This window comes from Myxine glutinosa, chromosome 8 (assembly GCF_964187855.1).
Source record: "Myxine glutinosa chromosome 8, kmMyxGlut1.1, whole genome shotgun sequence".
NCBI lineage: Eukaryota > Metazoa > Chordata > Myxini > Myxiniformes > Myxinidae > Myxine > Myxine glutinosa.
Genome location: NC_136268.1, coordinates 16418538 through 16441175, shown reverse-complemented (window position 1 = coordinate 16441175; position 22638 = coordinate 16418538). Strand labels below are relative to the sequence as shown.

The 22638-nt window shown below is 49.0% G+C and overlaps 1 protein-coding gene across 3 annotated transcripts in view; it reads left to right on the top strand.

The window, feature by feature from the left end:
• The window catches only part of LOC137432185 (transmembrane protein 19), a 122563-nt gene that overhangs the window by 7970 nt on the left and 91955 nt on the right, over positions 1-22638 (top strand). Inside the window, exons 1-2 of one of the 3 annotated variants that reach the window (XM_078782958.1) lie at positions 2556-2769; positions 9055-9198. In XM_078782958.1, coding sequence (XP_078639084.1) covers positions 9111-9198 — 88 coding nt within the window. In that variant the 5' untranslated portion in view covers positions 2556-2769; positions 9055-9110. Of the gene's footprint in view, positions 1-2555; positions 2770-7321; positions 7411-9054; positions 9199-22638 lie in introns of those variants that run through there. The other 2 variants (XM_078782960.1, XM_078782959.1) reach the window with 2 other exon arrangements.

Below are 22638 nucleotides of genomic sequence, written 5' to 3'. Positions count from 1 at the left end.
GATTGTGGCGGCGCCGAACCGGCACTTTGCGGGGTTCACAATCAGGCCATGCTGGCCCAGGCGTTCGAAGAGCGTGCGGAGGTGACGTAGGTGCTCTTCGCGGGACGCGCTGGCGACGAGGATATCGTCCAGGTAGACGTAGACAAAATCCAAGTCGCGCAGGACGCTGTCCATCAGTCGCTGGAACGCCTGAGCCGCATTCTTCAGACCGAAGGGCATGCGCAGGAACTCGAAGAGTCCGAATGGCGTGATGACCGCCGTCTTCGGGACGTCCTCCGGCCTGACGGGGACCTGATGGTAGCCGCGTATGAGGTCCACCTTCGAGAAGAAGGACATGCCCGCCAAACGGGCGGAAAAGTCCTGAATGTGGGGGACGGGGTAGCGGTCGGGAGTCGTGGCGTCATTGAGACGGCGATAGTCCCCGCACGGTCGCCATCCCCCGCCGGGCTTCGGCACGATGTGCAGCGGCGATGCCCAAGCGCTCTCTGAGCGCCGAACGATGCCGAGTCGCTCCAGGGTAGCGAACTCCGCTTTTGCCACCGCCAGCTTCGTCGGCTCGAGGCGGCGTGCCCGGGCGTAGACCGGTGGCCCGACGGTGGGGATGTGATGGGCCACCCCGTGCTTGACGGCCCCCGCCGAGAAGGTGGGCCGCGTGAGGGCCGGGAAGCCGGCGAGGAGGCGGGTGAATGCGTCCGCTGCCGGAAGCGTACAGACCAACGTGGCCGGAACCGAATCGTTCGGCAAGCCGCTTGGCAAGCCGCTCGTTGAGCTGGGCAACGCACATGCGAGCGAGCTGAACGTCTCGGCCTGGACAAGCCGTCTGCGCTTGACGTCGACCAGGAGCCCATTAGCGCACAGGAAGTCCGCGCCAAGCAGTGCCATGGGCACGTCGGCGGTGACGAACGTCCATCGGAAAACCTGCCCTCCAAACCGCAGAGAGAGGCAGCGTTTTCCGTACGTACGGATGGGCGTCCCGTTCGCGGCAAGCAGCGCAGGGCCCCCACCCGCGGCGTGCTTGTCTGACGTGCCGGCGGGAATGACACTCACCTGTGCTCCCGCGTCGCACAGGTAACGGCGCCCGGAGAAGGTGTCCGTTATGAACAGCAGGCTGCTCGAACGGCCGGCGCTCATCGCCACAATTGAGCGCCGGCCCGGGCGTTTCCCGACCCGTTGAAGGAGCACGGCGGATGACACCGCCGAGCTTCGTGGCCGAACTTGGCGTGGAACCAGCACCAGGTGGTGGAGCTGGAGGAGCGCGGCTGGCTCCGCCAGGCCGGTGGAGTCGACGGGTTTCCCCGCGGTGGCGGTTTTCGCCGCGGCGGTGGGCGGGGCGTGGCGGCGTTCACGAGGTGCGTATCAGCATGCTGCTGAAACTCAGCGTGCTGTAGAAGATGATGCTGTGGAACAGCAGCGTCGAAGGCCGTGACGGCCACGCCAACGCTCGCCCGCGTGTCCGAAGCGGCGAAGTACTTGTCCGCCTCGGCCGCCAATGCTCGGGGTTCCGTTAGCCCGGTCCCGGCCAACGCGAGGCGAACCTGCGCTGGAAGTTGGCGACGGAAAAGCGCCCGGAATAGCGAACCGGGGGCTTCGTCGCCCAACAGTGACAGCATATGGTCCATTCGGACCGACGGGCGCGTCTCACCGAGCTCGGGGAGATCCAGGAGGCGGTCGACCCGTGCGTCGTCCGTGAGGCTGAACGTGGCTAGGAGTAGCCGCTTGAGTGCCTCGTACTTGTGGCCGTCCGGTGGGTGGCGAAGGACGGACACAACTCGAGCGGCCGTGCCGGGCCCGAGGGAGGCGACGACGTGGCAGTAGCGCGTGTCATCGCCGGTGAGGTGCCGAAGCTGAAATTGGGCTTCGGCCTGGACGAACCAGACTTCGGCCTGAGCCTCCCAAAATTCCGGAAGTTTGACGAAGGCGGCCATGGCGATGGCGTCGCGTGTGGAAGGATCGCTCCGGCAGATCCAACGTCGAGGGTCACCAGTAAAGCGCGGCGTTACGCGCGCTGCTTGTGAGCAAGGGGGAAGCGGACAAGCGGTAACATATAAACGTCTTTATTGTAAGACTACACTGTAACACTGTACTCCTCCGGGCTGGTCGCCCGGGGTATATCATGAGGCCACGCCTACCCCTCGGGCGTGGCCACCGCCCACTTGGTGCGTGGAATGATGTCACCACGCCAGTGGGCTTTTGTGTCCGCCACAATGTAACGTATTATTCTGACTTGTATTTGCATTGTTGTTGTGGTTTATCGGACGCGCTTATTCGTCAGACACGAGTGAATCATCACCGCGTCAATAAACGCGCTTTCCGCTTCCGGCACGATGGAGTCTGCTTGAGTTCGTTACAATAACATCAATAACAATAACAAGGTTTTATTCAATAACATCAAAGGATTATAATGTATTGTTACCAATTATACCTTATTACGGCTCAGGTTGCTTCTACATATGTTTGTTTATTATTATTTATTGAAAATGATCATTTTGCAGCAGAACAAAAACCAAAGAGCGATGTAATGAAACAATACCGATTGGGCGGTGTATTTCTGATTTGTATTTGATGCGGTGTCCTCCGTGTGTAGTTGTGTGTTTATATAGAATGGAAAGTAAAGTTTAAACATTAAGGTTAACTTGCAAACTTTAAATCTTGTTAAAAATACCATTGGTATTTGCAAACAAAGGAAGTCCTCAGAACTGTTGGATTTGTTATTCGGAACGATTGGACAGAAGATGCTGTCGATGTTTGAGTGATTCCGCCGTTTGTCAGGTAGCTTTGCATACACAAGCAAAGGCCATCAAAACGTTTATACTTATAGTCTTGTGCAGGATCACGGATCAGCCCGAGATGAAATGACGGTTTCGGCGTCCCGTCTCCGTTTGTTAAACTTTTGAATACCTTGTTTATGAGATGTGCAGGGGGAGGGTAGCGAGTGCAAGCTGTGGTGAGGAGTAGCAAGCACGTGCCGTGGTGAGGGGTAGCAGGCACATGCAGTGGTGAGGAGTAGCAAGCACGTGCCGTGGTGAGGGGTAGCGAGTACCAGCAGTGGTGAGGGGTAACAAGTGCCAGTAGTGGTGAGGGGTAGCAAGCACGTGCCGTGGTGAGGGGTAGCGAGTGCCAGCAGTGGTGAGGGGTAGCAAGTGCCAGCAGTGGTGAGGGGTAGGGAGTGCAAGCCGTGGTGAGGGGTAGCGAGTGCCAGCAGTGGTGGTGAGGGGTAGCGAGTGCAAGCCGTGGTGAGGGGTAGCGAGTGCCAGCAGTGGTGAGGGGTAGCGAGGGCAAGCAGTGGTGAGGGGTAGCGAGCACATGCCGTGGTGAGGGGTAGCGAGCACGTGCCGTGGTGAGGGGTAGCAAGCACGTGCCGTGGTGAGGGGTAGCAAGCACGTGCCGTGGTGAGGGGTAGCGAGTGCAAGCAGTGGTGAAAAGTAGCGAATGCAAGCAGTGGTGAGGGGTAGCGAGCACATGCCGTGGTGAGGAGTAGCGAGCACATGCCGTGGTGAGGAGTAGCGAGCACATGCCGTGGTGAGGGGTAGCAAGCACATGCCGTGGTGAGGGGTAGCAAGCACATGCCGTGGTGAGGAGTAGCAAGCACGTGCCGTGGTGCGGGGTAGCGAGTGCAAGCAGTGGTGAAAAGTAGCGAATGCAAGCAGTGGTGAGGGGTAGCGAGCACATGCCGTGGTTAGGAGTAGTGAGCACATGCCGTGGTGAGGAGTAGCGAGCACATGCCGTGGTGAGGGGTAGCGAGCACGTGCCGTGGTGAGGGGTAGCGAGTGCAAGCAGTGGTGAAAAGTAGCGAATGCAAGCAGTGGTGAGGGGTAGCGAGCACATGCCGTGGTGAGGAGTAGCGAGCACATGCCGTGGTGAGGAGAGGAGTAGCGAGCACATGCCGTGGTGAGGGGTAGCAAGCACGTGCCGTGGTGAGGGGTAGCGAGTGCAAGCAGTGGTGAAAAGTAGCGAATGCAAGCAGTGGTGAGGGGTAGCGAGCACATGCCGTGGTGAGGAGTAGCGAGCACATGCCGTGGTGAGGAGTAGCGAGCACATGCCGTGGTGAGGGGTAGCAAGCACATGCCGTGGTGAGGGGTAGCGAGCACATGCCGTGGTGAGGAGTAGCAAGCACGTGCCGTGGTGCGGGGTAGCGAGTGCAAGCAGTGGTGAAAAGTAGCGAATGCAAGCAGTGGTGAGGGGTAGCGAGCACATGCCGTGGTTAGGAGTAGCGAGCACATGCCGTGGTGAGGAGTAGCGAGCACATGCCGTGGTGAGGGGTAGCGAGCACATGCCGTGGTGAGGGGTAGCAAGCACGTGCCGTGGTGAGGGGTAGCGAGCACATGCCGTGATGAGGGGTAGCGAGCACATGCCGTGGTGAGGAGTAGCGAGCACATGCCGTGGTGAGGAGTAGCGAGCACGTGCCGTGGTGAGGGGTAGCGAGTGCCAGCAGTGGTGAGGGGTAGCAAGTGCCAGCAGTGGTGAGGGGTAGCGAGTGCAAGCAGTGGTGAAAAGTAGCGAATGCAAGCAGTGGTGAGTGGTAGCGAGCACATGCCGTGGTGAGGGGTAGCGAGCACATGCCGTGGTGAGGGGTAGCGAGCACATGCCGTGATGAGGGGTAGCGAGCACATGCCGTGATGAGGGATAGCGAGCACATGCCGTGATGAGGGGTAGCGAGCACATGCCGTGATGAGGGATAGCGAGCACATGCCGTGATGAGGGGTAGCGAGCACATGCCGTGATGAGGGATAGCGAGCACATGCCGTGGTGAGGGGTAGCGAGCACATGCCGTGGTGAGGGGTAGCGAGCACATGCCGTGGTGAGGGGTAGCAAGCACGTGCCGTGGTGAGGGGTAGCGAGCACATGCCGTGATGAGGGATAGCGAGCACATGCCGTGGTGAGGAGTAGCAAGCACGTGCCGTGGTGCGGGGTAGCGAGTGCAAGCAGTGGTGAAAAGTAGCGAATGCAAGCAGTGGTGAGGGGTAGCGAGCACATGCCGTGGTTAGGAGTAGCGAGCACATGCCGTGGTGAGGAGTAGCGAGCACATGCCGTGGTGAGGGGTAGCGAGCACATGCCGTGGTGAGGGGTAGCAAGCACGTGCCGTGGTGAGGGGTAGCGAGCACATGCCGTGATGAGGGATAGCGAGCACATGCCGTGGTGAGGAGTAGCAAGCACGTGCCGTGGTGCGGGGTAGCGAGTGCAAGCAGTGGTGAAAAGTAGCGAATGCAAGCAGTGGTGAGGGGTAGCGAGCACATGCCGTGGTGAGGAGTAGCGAGCACATGCCGTGGTGAGGGGTAGCGAGCACATGCCGTGGTGAGGGGTAGCAAGCACGTGCCGTGGTGAGGGGTAGCGAGCACATGCCGTGATGAGGGGTAGCGAGCACATGCCGTGGTGAGGAGTAGCGAGCACATGCCGTGGTGAGGAGTAGCGAGCACGTGCCGTGGTGAGGGGTAGCGAGTGCCAGCAGTGGTGAGGGGTAGCAAGTGCCAGCAGTGGTGAGGGGTAGCGAGTGCAAGCAGTGGTGAAAAGTAGCGAATGCAAGCAGTGGTGAGTGGTAGCGAGCACATGCCGTGGTGAGGGGTAGCGAGCACATGCCGTGATGAGGGGTAGCGAGCACATGCCGTGATGAGGGATAGCGAGCACATGCAGTGTTGAGGGGTAGCGAGTGCATGCAGTGTTGAGGGGTAGCGAGTGCATGCAGTGTTGAGGGGGAGCGAGTGCATGCAGTGTCGAGGGGGTAGCGAGTGCATGCAGTGTCGAGGGGTAGCGAGTGCATGCAGTGTTGAGGGGGGAGCGAGTGCATGCAGTGTTGAGGGGGGAGCGAGTGCATGCAGTGTCGAGGGGGTAGCGAGTGCATGCAGTGTTGAGGGGGAGCGAGTGCATGCAGTGTCGAGGGGGTAGCGAGTGCATGCAGTGTCGAGGGGTAGCGAGTGCATGCAGTGTTGAGGGGTAGCGAGTGCATGCAGTGTTGAGGGGGGTAGCGAGTGCATGCAGTGTCGAGGGGTAGCGAGTGCATGCAGTGTTGAGGGGTAGCGAGTGCATGCAGTGTTGAGGGGTAGCGAGTGCATGCAGTGTTGAGTGTCGATTGTCATGTAACAGTCCTTAGTTGGTGGAGCGGAACCAACGTTCCATAACTGCGTCTGAGATCTAACTTCGATAACTCACGTGCACATCCTCCCGACATCCAGCACACAACCCGTTCCTTCCCGTCGTTTCACTGACAGCACTTGAACACCATAAGTGATACATCTGCCTATCTGACGTCCGTAGACAATGGGATTACGGGTTTAGCAAGATGGTGGTGTATTCTGACAGTTACGTCTGTCACGCGGCTGGACCTTCACGGCTGTGTAATATTTATGTCACCAGAGCAATTCCATTTGGCAACTTCGAAAAAACAACCGTTACTTCTGATCCATGGAAACAAACATAACAAATTTATAATATTGCTTTTTGGCACATAAGTGTGCGTATTACTAAAATGAATGCTGGATGCTGGGTTGTTTGCAGTCAACCAAATTTATCAGGAAAAATAGGGGCAATACCCCTGGCGCTCACCTGGTAGAATAAAAGGTGCACTGCACCGCCTAAAGGTATTTTAAACCGATTTGAATGGTTGCTGGAAGACAGGGAAGCATGTAGAATTATACTAACATAATCATAAGACTAAACAAACAAGAAAATACCTATTTTGGGGGGGCAAACCCCCCTCCTTCCCCAACCCATATACCTCCTAAGACCCCAATTTTTTCTTATGCCTTGAACAAACATTGGTACATCATGGGTGACTAAGATTGTGGTGGTTTCATCGAAATTGCATGTGTAGTTTCTGAGAAGAAAGCAAATACCTATTTGGGTGGAAACCTCCCCCCCCCCCCCCCCCCCCCATAGACCCCTAAAGAGGCAGATTTTTGAAATGCTTGGAACATGCTTTGGTACATCATGGGTGGCAAAGTTTTGTGGTCATGTTTCATCGACATTGTGTGTGTTGTTTCTGAGAAGAAAGCAAATACCTATTTGGGGGGGGGGGGGGACTCCCTGCCACCCCCCCCCCCCATAGACCCCCAAAGGGGCAGATTTTTAAAATGCCGTGAACAAACTTTGGTACATCACAGGTGGTGAAGGTTGTGGTCAAGTTTCATCGAAATAGTGTTTGTAGTTTCAGGGAAGAAAGCAAATTCCTATTTTTTTTGGGGGGGGGGGGGGGGGGTCAAACCTGGACGCACTTTGACCCCCGGTAAACCCCCTTAAACCCCAATTTTTTTAATGCTGTGAACAAACTTTAGTCACAACACAACAAATATCATTTGTGCCAAATTTGGCTGCAATCCCATTAGCGGTTTTGGAGAAGAAGTTTCAAGTGTTTACGGACTGACGGACTGATGGACAGACGACGCGCCATCGCATAAGCTTCCCTGAACTTCGTTCCAGGTGAGCTAACTAGTATGTATTAACTGTCATTAAACCGTGTTACTGTATGGTAACATGCATGTTATGTTGTTCAATTACTGTCAGTGAAGCAATGGGTTCAATGCTTGTATTCAGTGTTTAGAAATTTAGATAAACCACTATTTGTAGTCACCTATTATTTTAGACTTGCGTTGGAGCTCTCTCGCTTGGGTTAGAATCTTGATCCCCTCGTCTTTTGCAAGATCTTGATCCCCTGGTCTTTTGCAAGCAAGGCGATCTGTCAATGTATGTGTGACATCTGTCGGAAGGACATGAAGCCAGAAGTCCTGTCTGCCAACACTGACCCTTTGTAGATGCTAAAGATTGCACAGTTTCTTTCGTGAAGAGTAGGTGACGTTTTGCCAACACCCTGAACAAATTGCAGATTCCTGTCACAGTCTACAGGGGGGCACAGCCTACAGAGGAGCACTGCCTACCAGGAGGCACAACCTACTTGGGGGCACAGCCTGCAGGGGGGCACAGCCTACTTGGGGACACAGCCTACTTGGGGACACAGCCTACTTGGGGACGCAGCCTACTTGGGGACGCAGCCTACTTGGGGACACAGCCTACTTGGGAACACAGCCAACCTGGGGACGCAGCCTACTTGGGGACGCAGCCTACTTGGGGACGCAGCCTACTTGGGGACGCAGCCTACTTGGGAACACAGCCAACCTGGGGACGCAGCCTACTTGGGGACGCAGCCTACTTGGGGACGCAGCCTACTTGGGGACGCAGCCTACTTGGGGACGCAGCCTACTTGGGGACGCAGCCGACTTGGGGACGCAGCCGACTTGGGGACGCAGCCTACTTGGGGACGCAGCCTACTTGGGGACGCAGCCTACTTGGGGACGCAGCCTACTTGGGGACGCAGCCTACTTGGGGACGCAGCCTACTTGGGGACGCAGCCTACTTGGGGGCACAGCCTACAGGGGGGCACAGCCTACAGTGGGGCACAGCCTACAGGGGGGCACAGCCTACAGGGGGGCACAGCCTACAGGGGGGCACAGCCTACAGGGGGGCACAGCCTACAGGGGGACACCTCATCAGTGGCAAAGGCATGCGTCAGGAAATGATACAAACCAGGAGACCAAATTCAGAATTGCAATCCAGTCCGATTTGCAATTGCCAACAACAGCAACAACAACTGAATGCCAGTGCCATCACTGCACTGCTACAATGAGAATAAAAATACCCACATTGAATTCCTACCAAATCGTATGAATTTGATGATATTTATGAGCACCAGAACTCGCTCTTTGATCCGATGGTGAAAGCAAAGCTTCATTCTCCACTGGCTGTTGTGGGTTTGAATCTTGTAGCTGCTCACTCTTCCGCACTTGTCAAGTGTGGCAAAGACCCTCAACATGATTTGTATGGCTTGGTCCTTCTGCTTATCAATGTTTACCATTGCTTGTTTTCATGTGGGGATCACCCGTTAACCAGAATGGCATATGTTGTTACATCATTGCACTGCTTGACACACGATGTAACGACCACAAACGTCCATTGTGTGTTGAGTATTTGGGCTAACAACAATGTCACAAGGGATTTGAAGCCAAAATGTTGTCTGTAGCCAAAACATTCTTTTTTTCTGTCAAATATTTTGATGTGTATTTGTTGCAGATGTGAAGATACAAGGGAACCAGTGCTTTGGGGGATTGTGTGCCGAGATCATCACCATGGTAACGAACGTAATCACTCTATGCACCATCATTGCTGCATCACTCGGTGTCTGGCTTACATCACTTGCTGCAAACACGTATAATGGTAAGCCAATTGATCGAGCCTTACACCATGTCGGAAAAATAACATCATGGAATGTTTTTTAATTAATCAGCATTCGGTGGGTTTCGATATTCTCATTTGATATGATCTAAATAATGGCCATACATTTTAAACGCATTAATATAGACTGTAAATGGACTGATAATATTTTCAATATTGCTGTGCTCATTCAATTGATGTTGTCTTATACTCCTTGTTCAGACATTGGGAGATGCAAACAGCCAATAACTGTTCATTGGGGCTGACAGTTTCCTCAGGTTTGCACTTTGGGTACTTCCTCTATTTTGTTCACAAGCAGTGACAAATTAATGCAGAAGTCACATTCCAGTCACCACGCTCTTCTTTGAGCTTTGGAATGTGCAGATATTATGGCCTTCATTTATTTATTTATTGTATGCAAAGTCGTGGCTCGTGTACGAGCTAACACATAAAAACAGAAACAGAAACACACATAAAACATATAATAAAGGGAGCGGGAGACAAGAGGGTGTGGGGGGGGGGGGGAGGGGGGGGTGAGGGATGGAAGCACAACAGTGGAGACCAAGGACTTCAGGAGATCTGTGGAAGGGAAAGGGCTGGGATGGGGTACACGGTATAAAACATGATAAACACTACTAGGAATTTCAGGAAAGAAAACGGAATTTGAAAACAGTGGATTTGGGGTGTATTAACGGGGGTAGAAAACATCAAGGTTTTTAATGGGGGGTGGGGGGGTGGGGTTTGGATTTCTACCATAAGAGATGGTGGTGAACAGCTGTTTTGAAGACCTGGAGGGAGGAGTGGGATTGAAGAGAGTGTGGGAGATTGTTCCAGAGGCGGGGCAAAAGAGGAATGAAAGAGTGAAGGTGAGCAGAAAATCTTGATTTTGGCAGTTTCACCTGAAGAGGGTTGCTAGCAGATCTTGTGCGTCTTGCAGGAATATTTGGGAGACAGAGCTGGGGGTGCTAGGCTGGAGAGGAGTCGGTAGAAGACAAAAAGCCCACCAACCTGCCTGCGGTGAGAGAGAAAGGCCCTCAGAATTGGCTTCATCACGGGCGATACCAATGATTCTGAAAGCTTCAGTTTCTACAGTGTGAAGCCGAGCTAAGTGTGAGGCAGGAGCACCAGCCCAGAGGGGTGAGCAGTAGTCCATCAAGGAGGGGTAGCATGTGCATGCTGTGGTGAGGGGTAGCAAATGCAAGCAGTGGTGAGGGGTAGCGAGCACATGCCGTGGTGACGGGTAGCGAGCACATGCCATGGTGAGGGGTAGCGAGCACATGCCATGGTGAGGGGTAGTGAGCACATGCCGTGGTGAGGGGTAGTGAGCACATGTCGTGGTGAGGGGTATCTAAATTATATAGCTGATCCATCCGTTGACGGACCATTTCCCCTTTCGCTTGGTATTCGACTAGATTGCTTAGTAGAGTCTTCTTTTCCAGTAGCAAATGTTTATTGTTATATTCGGGTTATTTGCCACATCAGTTTGTAACCTCATTATTTATTTTTCTAGTGCAAACCTCTCTGTTTAACTATCTATATAATAATAGCGTAAGGACTCGACTTTGTTATCCCTTTTACGCCGCACCCAGTGACCCGATGCCCACGGCACTAATGGATTTACGATCTACGAACCACGCTCTTTGTTTATCACGTACAGCCATACTCGAAAAATCAGAATTAGCCGACGTTGGGGCCCAAAAACATCCGATTAACTGCCGATACGACGCCATCTTACGACGCCATCTTACGACGCCATCGTATTGGCGTCTGCTGGGCGAAGGCGAAGCAAGCCGTCCGCTGATTGGACAGGCGAAAGCGAAAGCAAGCCGTCCACTGAGTGGACAATCCAGAGCATGCATTTGTGCCGGTGTCGCCGATCGTTGTTCATATATGCACTCTTCATTCTCATCTTTCTTCCGAATTCTTACTCAGACAAGCAAATCCCCTATGCCATCCATAATGGTACACTCTATCCAAACACCACATCCTCCCTTCCGTGGATGTTCCACGGGTTTCGGCTCGTATTACACTAAAAGATTTGAAGTATTTAAACTGTTGGCAAAAGACAGCGATCTGTGCCTTAGCGTAGTCCCACAATTACATCGGGTTATCAAAATTATTCTTTCTTTCTTTGAGGCAAATCCAAAACACTTTGAAAGCTTCACAAAAAGCAGCATTTTCCAGCAACATGACATTGAACTTCCCATATGGACTGCCATGTTGTTGCAGAGCAAGCTTAAAGGACAAAGTTACAGCCAGGTGATCAGAGAAAAGAGAAGGCACGATATCAGATTTCAATATCTTGTCAAGCATTACAATATTGACATAAATTCTGTCTAACCTGGCTAGAGTGTGTATCTGAGACGTACATCTAGACCAAGCAAACTGACGTTTCATAGGGTGCTGAATACGCCAGACATCTATTAATCCCGTCGTCTTGATGATTTTCTCCAAGGGTTTGGCAGATCTCGGATGTGGCTCCGCACTGTTTCTGTATAAAACAGGGTCAAGAGTGCAGTTGAAGTCGCCACTTACAATAAAAGAGCAATTTAAGTCAATTGTACTCAGAAAATCCTCTAGTTTTAGAAAGAAGTTGTGCCTTTCAGCATTCTTACAGGGAGCATCAATGTTTACAAAAACAAAGATTTGATTATTGGCAGTGAATTGAAGACAAGCCAGATGTCCGGGAATTACTTCATTATATTGAACATGTGAGAGTGTTAATGAGGAGGAGACAAAGAAAGCAATTCCAGCAGTGAGACAATTGATATCACTGAAGAACCACTGGCCCTTCATTAGCATTCTCCATTGGGCTTGGGCGTTCGGATCTCCATGCGTTTCTTGCAGTAACAAGACGTCCAGGTGCAAACGCCATGTCAGATCTTTCACCTGAACTTTTCGTTCTAAACTAGCACCACCGTTAATGTTTAGGCTGCCAAAACTAACACTCATTCTTTCGGAAAAAGAAAGAAGATAAAGAACTAAATAGATAAACCAACCCATAGGGACCTCATTTAAGAAGCTCTTGCCGAGCTTTCTGCACCATTTTTCTTAACCTGTGCTTCTGAGCCTCATTGAAATTTGGAGTGTCAGGGTTACGCACAATTTCCTTCAATTTAATAATCAACACCTGAATATCGGGGAAATGATCTTTCAGTTCAGTGTTCCTTTTATTATAGGAATCTCTCAAGAAGCCCCGAAGCTCGTCATCCGAAGGGCTGTTTATGTGGGGGCAGCACTCAGCTCCCCCGTTTCCCCCATTTCCGCAGGAAGAAACCCAGGAAGCACTGGAACTGTTCACACGAGGTTTATTATATGAGCCCTAATATACATGCACGGAATATCTCAGTCTATGAGCCAAGGAGACAATCCCCGGTGCACAGCAGCACGTCCCCGCATTGGCCAGTAGCAAGTCGCGATGCGCACAATACACAAGGGATTGCCTCAATGCCATACACTGAAATCTTAAAGTTCTCCCCGTCAAATTGGTCGTATACATACTCCACAACATTTCCCCCCACCCCTCCCCTCATCCCATACTGAGAAATCAAAGAGGTGGTCGAGACAGCTTGAGAGAGAGACAAGGACATTGGAAGAAAGACAAGAATGCTTGACCACCATAAACTAATAACTCATTTCAGAGGAAGAAATGCTTACAATATTTTGGCCTTGACAGCGATAGGACTGGAGGGGAGACAGAGAGACAATATACAAACATGTCTGCTTCCCGCGCCGCCCGGACCCCCCAGCAAGGTTGTCTGGGATGGAATGCAGTGCTAATGGGCCATTACTCAAATTGCATTAGTCATTTATGGTCTTAGACCGCCCTCCAGAGGATTGGGAGGGTATAGCAGGGGGAGGAAATGGTCATTATTCAGGCTCACCTACGCTTGGGAGTAATGTGTAAGCTCATCATTGCCACCACATTTACAGCCTTTAGTATCTGAGAGGACTCGTCTTGACCCTCACCATCAGATTCCTAATACAGTGGAACCTTGACTTATGAGTAGTGCTGTTAGCTAGATTCAAAATCCCGTCTCGGAACCGTCTCGATAAATTTTCAATTTTCATAACGGGATCTCGGTTCGGCTCGGTTCCCGGCAAAGTAAAAAAATAAAAATAAAAAAAAATAATAATAATAATAAGGCTTCAAAAATAATGGAATTTCATTACAATATATAAACAACAATGAAAAAAATTCATTTCTGATGTTGAGTACTTAAATTCCGACTTAGCTTCCATTTACCGGGATGAAATAAAATACACCGCCTACATGCAGATGATCGGCCACCGACGGGACCGGGTTATCTCATTACAGTTTGTATTGTCGTGTAATTTCTTGCTCGGAATGTCAGAGGGAGAAAATGTTTCTGTCCAGGCATATTCGAGTCCCGGTTGGAGTTTCATTATCATTTTGTGAGTTGTGATCGCCAAGGGGCTCGCTCCCCCCCCCCCCCCCCCCCCGTTCCCCTCCCCTCCCGGCAATGCCGGGTTCTTCTGCTAGTAAATTATAAAGCAGGCGGTGTAGTGATCACCCCCCCCCCCCCCCCTCCTCCTTATTTTGACTCTGTGACTAAAGTAAACGTAAACAACTTATCAGGCCTAAAGTGGAGATAAGATAACCAAAATACTTTCACATTCAAACCGTCAAACCAAACCCCAAGGGATTCTTACAATTTATAGATTTAGCGTTGCAATTAAACATAAACGTTCATCAAAAACTCATTTCATAAAACTACATAATGTATTGTACTTGTATTAATACATTGTGTGTAGAATAATCCGTTATAAACGTGTTTTTAATCTAAATAAACATCGTCCCTCCAATCACGGGGCTCGAGCGAGTCCCTCGATATTAATGTGCAAAAGACCATCGCAACCACATTCCGTAACTCGTCTCCAAGGACGGACACGTGACCGCAGCGTAGGGCGAGGCGGAGTGATACAGCGGAAGGATTCAACGGTTTAAATAAAGTCGTGATGAGGCGGATTTTCATTGGGACCTTTATCCTGATTTCGTTACTTCCGCCACCAAAGGTCGATGGAGATTATGTTTTCACTCCTGTCTGTTTGTCCGTTTGTTTGTGAACACAATATCTCAAAAAGTTGTGGACGGATTCGGACGAAATTTTGTGGAGATGCAGCGTGTGTGACAAGGACGACATGATTAGATGTTGGTGAAGATCCGGATTCGGAATTCGGATTCGTTTGCAGTGCATTGTTTGTTGACGAGGGGAAAATCCTGGAACAGTGAGTTTACTTTATCTATCATCGTTTGTGTCAGTTCAGCTGCACTTGCGAAAAATGATGCTTGTGCAGAAGCAGAGTAATGAAAGCAAGGCTCAATAAATGCCTCTATTATGGAAAATATCTGCAAGAAGTTGGAATTTTAACCGGGATTTTTTTACCGAGAAATTGCGTCAGTCAATTTATCTCGGGACCGTCCCGAGACCGTCTCGAAAGCCGAAACCGCCGGGATTTCGTCCCGGTCTCGGCTCGGTTGACAGCCCTACTTACGAGTGCCCCAACTTACGAGTTTTTCGAGATACGAGCCGTCGCTCGGGCGGTTTATTGCTTTGAGATGCGAGCCGAGATCTGAGTTACGAGCTTTCGCCACCCGGTCACGTGGTTATCTTGCCGTGCAAGTACAGTATCTCTGTCGTATAGCGCTGCATTTTTGTTTTCGCATGTTGGTTATTTTGAGTTTACGCCACCAGGTGGGTTCTGGTCACGTGGTTATCTTGCCGTGCAAGTACAGTATCTCTGTCGTATAGCGCTGCATTTTTGTTTTCGCATGTTGGTTATTTTTGAGTTTACGCCGCCAGGTGGGTTCCGGTCACGTGGTTATCTTGCCGTGCACGTACAGTATCTCTGTCGTATAGCGCTGCATTTTTGTTTTCGCATGTTGGTTATTTTGAGTTACGCCACCAGGTGGGTTCTGGTCACGTGGTTATCTTGCCGTGCACGTACAGTATCTCTGTCGTATAGCGCTGCATTTTTGTTTTCGCATGTTGGTTATTTTGAGTTTACGCCGCCAGGTGGGTTCCGGTCACGTGGTTATCTTGCCGTGCACGTACAGTATCTCTGTCGTATAGCGCTGCATTTTTGTTTTCGCATGTTGGTTATTTTGAGTTTACGCCACCAGGTGGGTTCTGGTCACGTGGTTATCTTGCCGTGCAAGTACAGTATCTCTGTCGTATAGTGCTGCATTTTTGTTTTCGCATGTTGGTTATTTTGGAAAATTTCATGTTCATGTCGAACATTTCATGTTCATGTTCATGTTTTCATGTTCATGCCATGCCAGGCCACAACTTGTACAGAGTGCCGGCGATAGCTCGCCTTCTCTTTGTGGAAACACGGTGAGATCCTTAACATCCAACAACTAATGGGACGCAAACGGGGCGCCCAATTTAGCGGTACACACATTGATGAATCACCCTGCCTGTGATTCACCCATGACAGGTTATAGCTGGGTCGGGATTCAAACCCAGGCTGGACAGTTTAGAGTCAAGTGTGCGTACCTCCAGTCCAGGCCATCCTGCCAACTTGTATGCTGCATACAGGTGAAATATAAAGCGCGAGATATTTATATATATACTGTATATTTTTTTAAAATTGGTATGGTTTTTGGCGGGCTGGAACGGATTAATAGCATTTCAATGCATTTTAATGGGGAAATTTGATTTGAGAAACGAGCAAATTGAGTTACGAGCTCGGTCACAGAACGAATTAAACTCGTAAGTCAAGGTTCCACTGTATAGTGAATAAATTGGTGTTTTGGCTTTATGGCGCGCATCACATGATTGTTCAGTTTCGAAAAAAAGAAACTTCTTCAGGAGCGTTTTGTGCCAGAGTTACATTTGAAGATTCTTCGGAATGCGAGGTAGGGGACTTCCAAGCCTGTTTGTGACATGACCACGGTGCTCGGTTCATGGATGTCACTCTCCTTTAGTGGATTTAAACTATCCTCTTTTATTCCCTCGGTACCCTAATTTTCCTCGTTTATTCCTTTTTGGGGGGGGAGATTTTAAGTGCTTTTCCTCCTCTTGCAATCGACAGGAGGAAGCTACACAATGAACGTCCTTGTGTTAGATGACTCTGTCTGAGGGATCAGAAACACTCACTGGGATTGGAAAATTCGATTCCATTTTTTCCTTGATAACGTTTGTACTCGTGGAAGTTTCTGAATTGTCCTTTTCCTCTAATAAGGGAAATGTGTTGTCACATTGAATTCCAGTGATGGAGTTTTTATTGATTTGTCTTTTCCCAGAAAGTGATGCACTTCTTACAGCTGATTTACGTTTTTTCACTTTGGAAATGGTAACAAACCCCTCATTAGCGCTGTCCATTGGTTCAATGGGAGGGGGCGTGTCCACTTGTTTATCTGGTTTGTCCTGCTCATTTGTCGAGAGGGACATGTTAACATTAGTCTGAGAGTCATTGTTAACTGTTTCGACCATGTTAGGCTGTTCCTTCTGAAGGTGGCAAAACCGCCTCATGTGTCCCACTGCACCACAAGCAAAGCACTTTAGGGTGTCGGTGGTGACATATACTTGGTAATCGCGACCATTAAAAGTGGATTTTAAAACAACATTCAAAGAGGAATATTCCATTTTGAGTGCCATAAATACCTGTCTGCGGAAACTCATGACGTGACTGACACGTTCATCCTTGCAGCCGAAAGAGAGCATTATTATTAATTGGGACACACAGTGACTATATCGCTGCAGCTGCTGCAAGGATTGTATCGCCATCCAGGAATGGTGGGACATTCAAAATAACCACTTTCTGAGCAGGAGTATTCAAGGGATACACAATACCAAAGTGTCCGGAGTCGAGGGACAAGCATTTTTGGACGATGAGAGCAACATGCTCTACATCGGACACAAACACGATTATTTATTATTATTATTATTTTGTCTACAAGATCGAGGCTCATGAAAGAGCTAGCATTAATCACACAAAAAGTCAAACCGACATATAAAACACAAAATAAGGGGAGCGGTAGACAAGATGGGGAGAGAAGGGGAAGGACACAAACACAACATTTGAGAGCAGGGACATCGAGAGAAATGTGGGAGAGGGCTTGGGGGGAGGTGGGACAGGTATAACACATATGAACACTGCAAGGACTTCCAGCATAGAAGTTGGAGTTTCAAAAAAAAAGTGTATCTGGGGTGAATTAGCAGGGGTAGAAAAGATCAAGGTTTTGGATGGGGGAAGATAAGAGATGGTGGTGAACAGCTGTTTTAAAGACCTGGAGGGAGGAGTGGGATTGAAGGGAGTGGGGGAGTTTGTTCCAGAGGTGGGAGAAAAGGGGAATGAAAGAGTGAAGGTGAGTAGAGAGTCTTGATTTTGGCAGTTTAACCATAAGAGAGTTGCTGGCAGATCTTGTTGCGACCTGAAGGAATATTGGGGGGGACAGAGCACAGAGAGAGCTGGGGGAGCAAGGCCGGAGAGGAGTCGGTTGAAGACAAAAAGACTACCAACCTGCCTGCGGTGAGTAAGTGAAAGGCCCTCGGAGTTTGCTTCATCGCAGGAGATTCCAATGATTCTGAAAGCTTTGGTTTCAACAGCGTGAAGCCGAGCTAGGTGTGAGGCAGGAGCACCGGCCCAGAGGGGGTTTACAGTATTCCATTGAGCTGCGGATGAAAGCCTTGTATGTGGTGAGGAGCTCAGGTGTGCCAAGGAAGGACTTCGCACGATGGATGATGCCCAGTGGGCGACTGGCTTTGGAGGCCAGCTTGGAAATGTGGTTTTCCCAAGAAAAATCATGGCAGATAGTGAGACCCAAAAGCTTGAGCGACAGAACTTCTTGGAGAGGATTTTTGAGAAAGTATATGGGAGGGTTTTCCAGTCGGTCTTTTCGGAGAGACATAGTGTGTGAGATTTGTCAGGATTGAAAGACATGTTCCACTTGTTTGACCAGTCTGTGATTTATTTATTTTTATTTATAAACATTTATATTTATATTATATATGTATATTATATATTATTATTATTTTATTATTATGATTATTTTATTATTATTATTTATTATTATATTTATATTTTACAAGCAGAAGTACCCGGCATTGCCGGGGAGGGGAGCGGGGAGGGGAGGGGAACGGAGGGGAGCGGGGAGGGGAGGGGAACGGAGGGGAGGAGAGGGGGGAGGGGAGAAGAGGAGGGGGGGAGGGGGAGGGGGAGGGGGAAAAGGGAGGGGGAGGGTGAGGGGAGAAGGGGAGGGGAGGACGGAGGGGGGGAGGAGGGAAGGGGTGGGCCAGTCAACAATGACGTTGCAGTTCTCATGGTCGGAGAGCAGCACAACAATCGCGACATCGTCCTGCATCTTCGCAACAGCAGGAAGCGGATTTTGGAGCCTCACCGATCCTGTGACGCCCTCCAGTACCGGCGTTGCCGGGCTGGGGAAGGGAGACCCGTACATTACACACATTACACACATTACAACATTACACACACACAAACTGTGTTTTATATTCAATGGTCTGGCGGCGGGAATGGGACATCACGTGATCGCTCTGAGCGAATCAGCGCGCTGCTCTGCCACCGCTCAGATTCCGTGTATAATATTCCTCGCTGAAATGCGCTGAGGTAAATATGAATAAAAAATATGGATCTCATCAAATATTTTTAGGTCGGCCAAGTCCTTCCCAGGCTCAATGGCCATGTCTGTGCCAAATATCAAGTACGTGAGCCTCTCCGTTCGGAGTCTATCGGTAACATTACACACACACAAACTGTATTTTATTTATATAGATTATATTTTATTATATATTTTATTTTATATTATATTTTATTATATTTTATTATTATATTTATATTTATAATAAATATAATTTATTATATAATTATTATTATTATTATAACTTATTTATATACATTTTTTTTTTTTATTATCATTATTATTATTATTTTTTTGGAGACAAGATCGCGGCTCGTGAAAGAGCTAACATTAATCACACAAAAAGTCAACCGACACATAAAACACAAAATAAGGGGAGTGGAACACAAGATGGGGAGAGAGGGGGAAGGACACAAACACAACATTTGAGAGCAAGGACATCGGGAGAAATGTGGGAGGGGGAGGGCTTGGGGAGAGGTGGGAGAGGTATAAAACATATGAACACTGCAATTACTTCCATGAAAGAATTTGGAATTTCAAAAAAAAAGTGTATCTGGGGTGAATTAGGGGGGGTAGAAAAGATCAAGGTTTTGGATGGGGAAGATAAGAGATGGTGGTGAACAGCTGTTTTAAAGACCTGGAGGGAGGAGTGGGATTGAAGGGAGTGGGGGTGTTTGTTCCAGAGGTGGGAGAAAAGGGGAATGAAAGAGTGAAGGTGAGCAGATAGCCTAGATTTTGGCAGTTTAACCATAAGAGGGTTGCTGGCAGATCTTGTGTGACCTGTAGGAATATTAGGGGACAGGGCACAGAGAGAGCTGGGGGAGCAAGGCCAGAGAGGAGTCGGTAGAAGACAGAAAGACCACCAACCTGCCTGCGGTGAGTGAGTGAAAGTCCCTCGGGGTTAGCTTCATCGCAGGAGATTCCAATGATTCTGAAAGCTTTGGTTTCAACAGCATGAAGCCGAGCTAGGTGTGAGGCAGGAGCACCGGCCCAGAGGGGGGAACAGTATTCCATTGAGAACAGTATTCATTTAAGTTATATATTTATTTATAAACGATTACTCGTTTATTCATACATAACGCCGCACGTACCTTTTCAAACCCGATCATGTTCCCGATCGCGAGAACAATCACTTCCACCGAAACACCTTCCGGTGGAGAACACGCAATACCATGCTCACGTGATAACTGCTCGAACACTGCATATCGCTGCGAGTGAGCAGCCGCCATGTTTGAACACATGAGGCTCGACCTCCGCCTACCAGCTCGGGGAGAGGAAGTTAATATTGCACTCTGACTTTCCCATTTTCGGGAAAGGGAGCGTTAACAAAACAAACTAAGGAAATATAAGTGAGAATTTTTCTTTTTTAAACAAAACACGTTTTAAGTGAAAAAAAAGGTAGGAAACAAATGGACCAGGCACAGCCCAAAAAACGACGATTACCCTTACCTACACGATAAGTGTGCTCTCTGGCACTCTCTCTCATCTCATCATAGAAAGGAAACACAGGGAAACTTTACAAACAGAAACAAGGACACTCAGGAGTGAAATGGGGGGTGGGGAGGGATAGGAAAAACAACCAAGACAGAGCACTCACGACATGAAGCAGGAAGCCACCATGACAGTACACCCAGCGCACCAATGACCAGCAGGGGGCGAGAGAGAGACAGATAGAGAGAGACTTCACCTTTGAGGGTCTTTTAAGACAAAAGTATAAAAGGAAAACAAGTATTACAATTGCAGTCAACAAAAATAATTAAATGAAGGAACAGAAAGACATGAGATATTAATTAAAGCACCAAAAATAGTTCAACTCCCCCCACCTTACACAGGACTTCAGCTTTGCACCATTTCTGAACAAATTGATAGACCCGAGAAATCTCTCGGTAAAAGTGAAATTCAGTTTTAAGACGGGCAAACACAAAGCCTTTAAAGGCTAACAAAACGGTGCATTCTTGTGAACTTATTCCGGAAACCCTTCTCTTCCACGTAATGTATATCACGAGTTTTGCTTCAGTTAGCAAGAAATTAACAATTTGAGATCCGACATTCTCATTAGATACTGGCATGCAGTACACAAAATGATAGAAGGAAAAACAAAAACCGAAATTCCAGAAAGTAGATTTCAGGAGTTGAAAAAGTGGAGCCAGCCTTTGGCATCCGACATACGCATGGAAAGTGTCCTCGGAGTGATGGCAAAAAGGGCATTCATCAGATAACACGAGGTTCAGTCTTTTGAGAAACACGTTGGAAGGCAAGAAATAGTGTGCAAGCCTTCACTGTATGTCTCCGGCACGTTTAGACACAGGTGACGTATACATCGAGGACCAGGTAGGAGATGATGGAACCCATGCAGGCAGAAGCTCTTTCCAGTGGGTGGTCAATGGGCTATTGGGGTTCGCAGAGATAACAACATTAAGACATTGCATGTGCAGAGCAGCCTTTGTACAGGCTTGTAGAGGCTTTGTGGAAGGAGCGCCAGTAAAACAAAAATCAGGGAAGTCAGTGTGCATCATTTTTGTGTTTTGAACATTGTGCAGTAGAGGCCACGATAAATTAAAAGAGTTAAACACTTCAACAATTGAACGAATAAGTTGTCCAATTAATCAAGCTGAGGTAACATTGCAAACTTCCAATATCTGGTTAGGTGTCTGCCATCCAGAATAAGTATGGTTACAAAGTCCCTGACAAGGAAGAAACCAGATTCAATAAAGGATTGAATGAGGGATCTACTTTGGCAGTCATGACAAAATAGGCTGTTGTAGAAAACGGGTTCACACATTAGGTTCCAAAATTTATACGTATCCTTGTTTCGTACCGGAAGGGAGGCACTGACTGGCATTCACGAGACTTCGATAAAAGGAAGGCAGCAAGGAGACGTCTATTCACTGCAGATCAAATAGAAAGAGTTCGGGGCCACACCTGAGCTTAACAGCTTTCTGCAACAACCAAGAAGCCAGGGACTGCCAAGACAGGACTTCCTTGTATAGAAGTTGACGCACGGTGGTCAGCCGAAAAGCCAGTATTTTACTGGTAATGTCCACAAGTCCTTGACCCCCTTTATCCAGAGGGACACTTAGAAGATCAGCTCGAAGCCGGTGCATAGCATTCCAGAAAAAATTCACGAGGATTCGCTACAAGTTAATGATTAGCAATTTGGGAGGTTGTAAGACAGCCATCCGATGCCAGAGTTTGGAAGCAGCCAAGTTATTAATTATCAGCACTTGACCTCGAAAAGACAGTAGGCTGGACAATCTTTTCCAACGATTAAGGATATGGGAAATTTGATCAACCAGCTGATCGCAGTTCTATAAGGAAAAGGTCTCATTCCCAAGAAATACATAGAGATGCTTAACACCAACATACCTCCACTGCAAAGCATTAGGCAAGGAAGGTGGGAAAAATAAACCAGAAGATGCTAATTGACAGTAGCAGAAAATGCGAGATTTCATTCATGTAGAACACTTGTGAGGACAACAATGTCAGACTGAGTGTTAACAATCGCACACAGATCGTCAGCATACGCAAGCACCTTAACAGGATTAGCAAGGGGTACCACTGAGAACCCAGAAAGTTTGTGGCGTAAATGAATCGGCAAGGGTTCAATGGAAAGTGAATACGGGTACCCAGAGAGAGGGCAACCTTGTCTAATACCACGCTGAACAGGAAAAGGTGGACATAAACTGTTGTTGATTACTAAACTAAAGTTGTTGTGATGCAGCAGCTTAATGCGAGAAATAAAGAAAGAACCAAACCCAAACCCCTTCAAACTTCCAATAAATATGAATGGTCATCACTATCAAAGGCCTTTTCCTGAT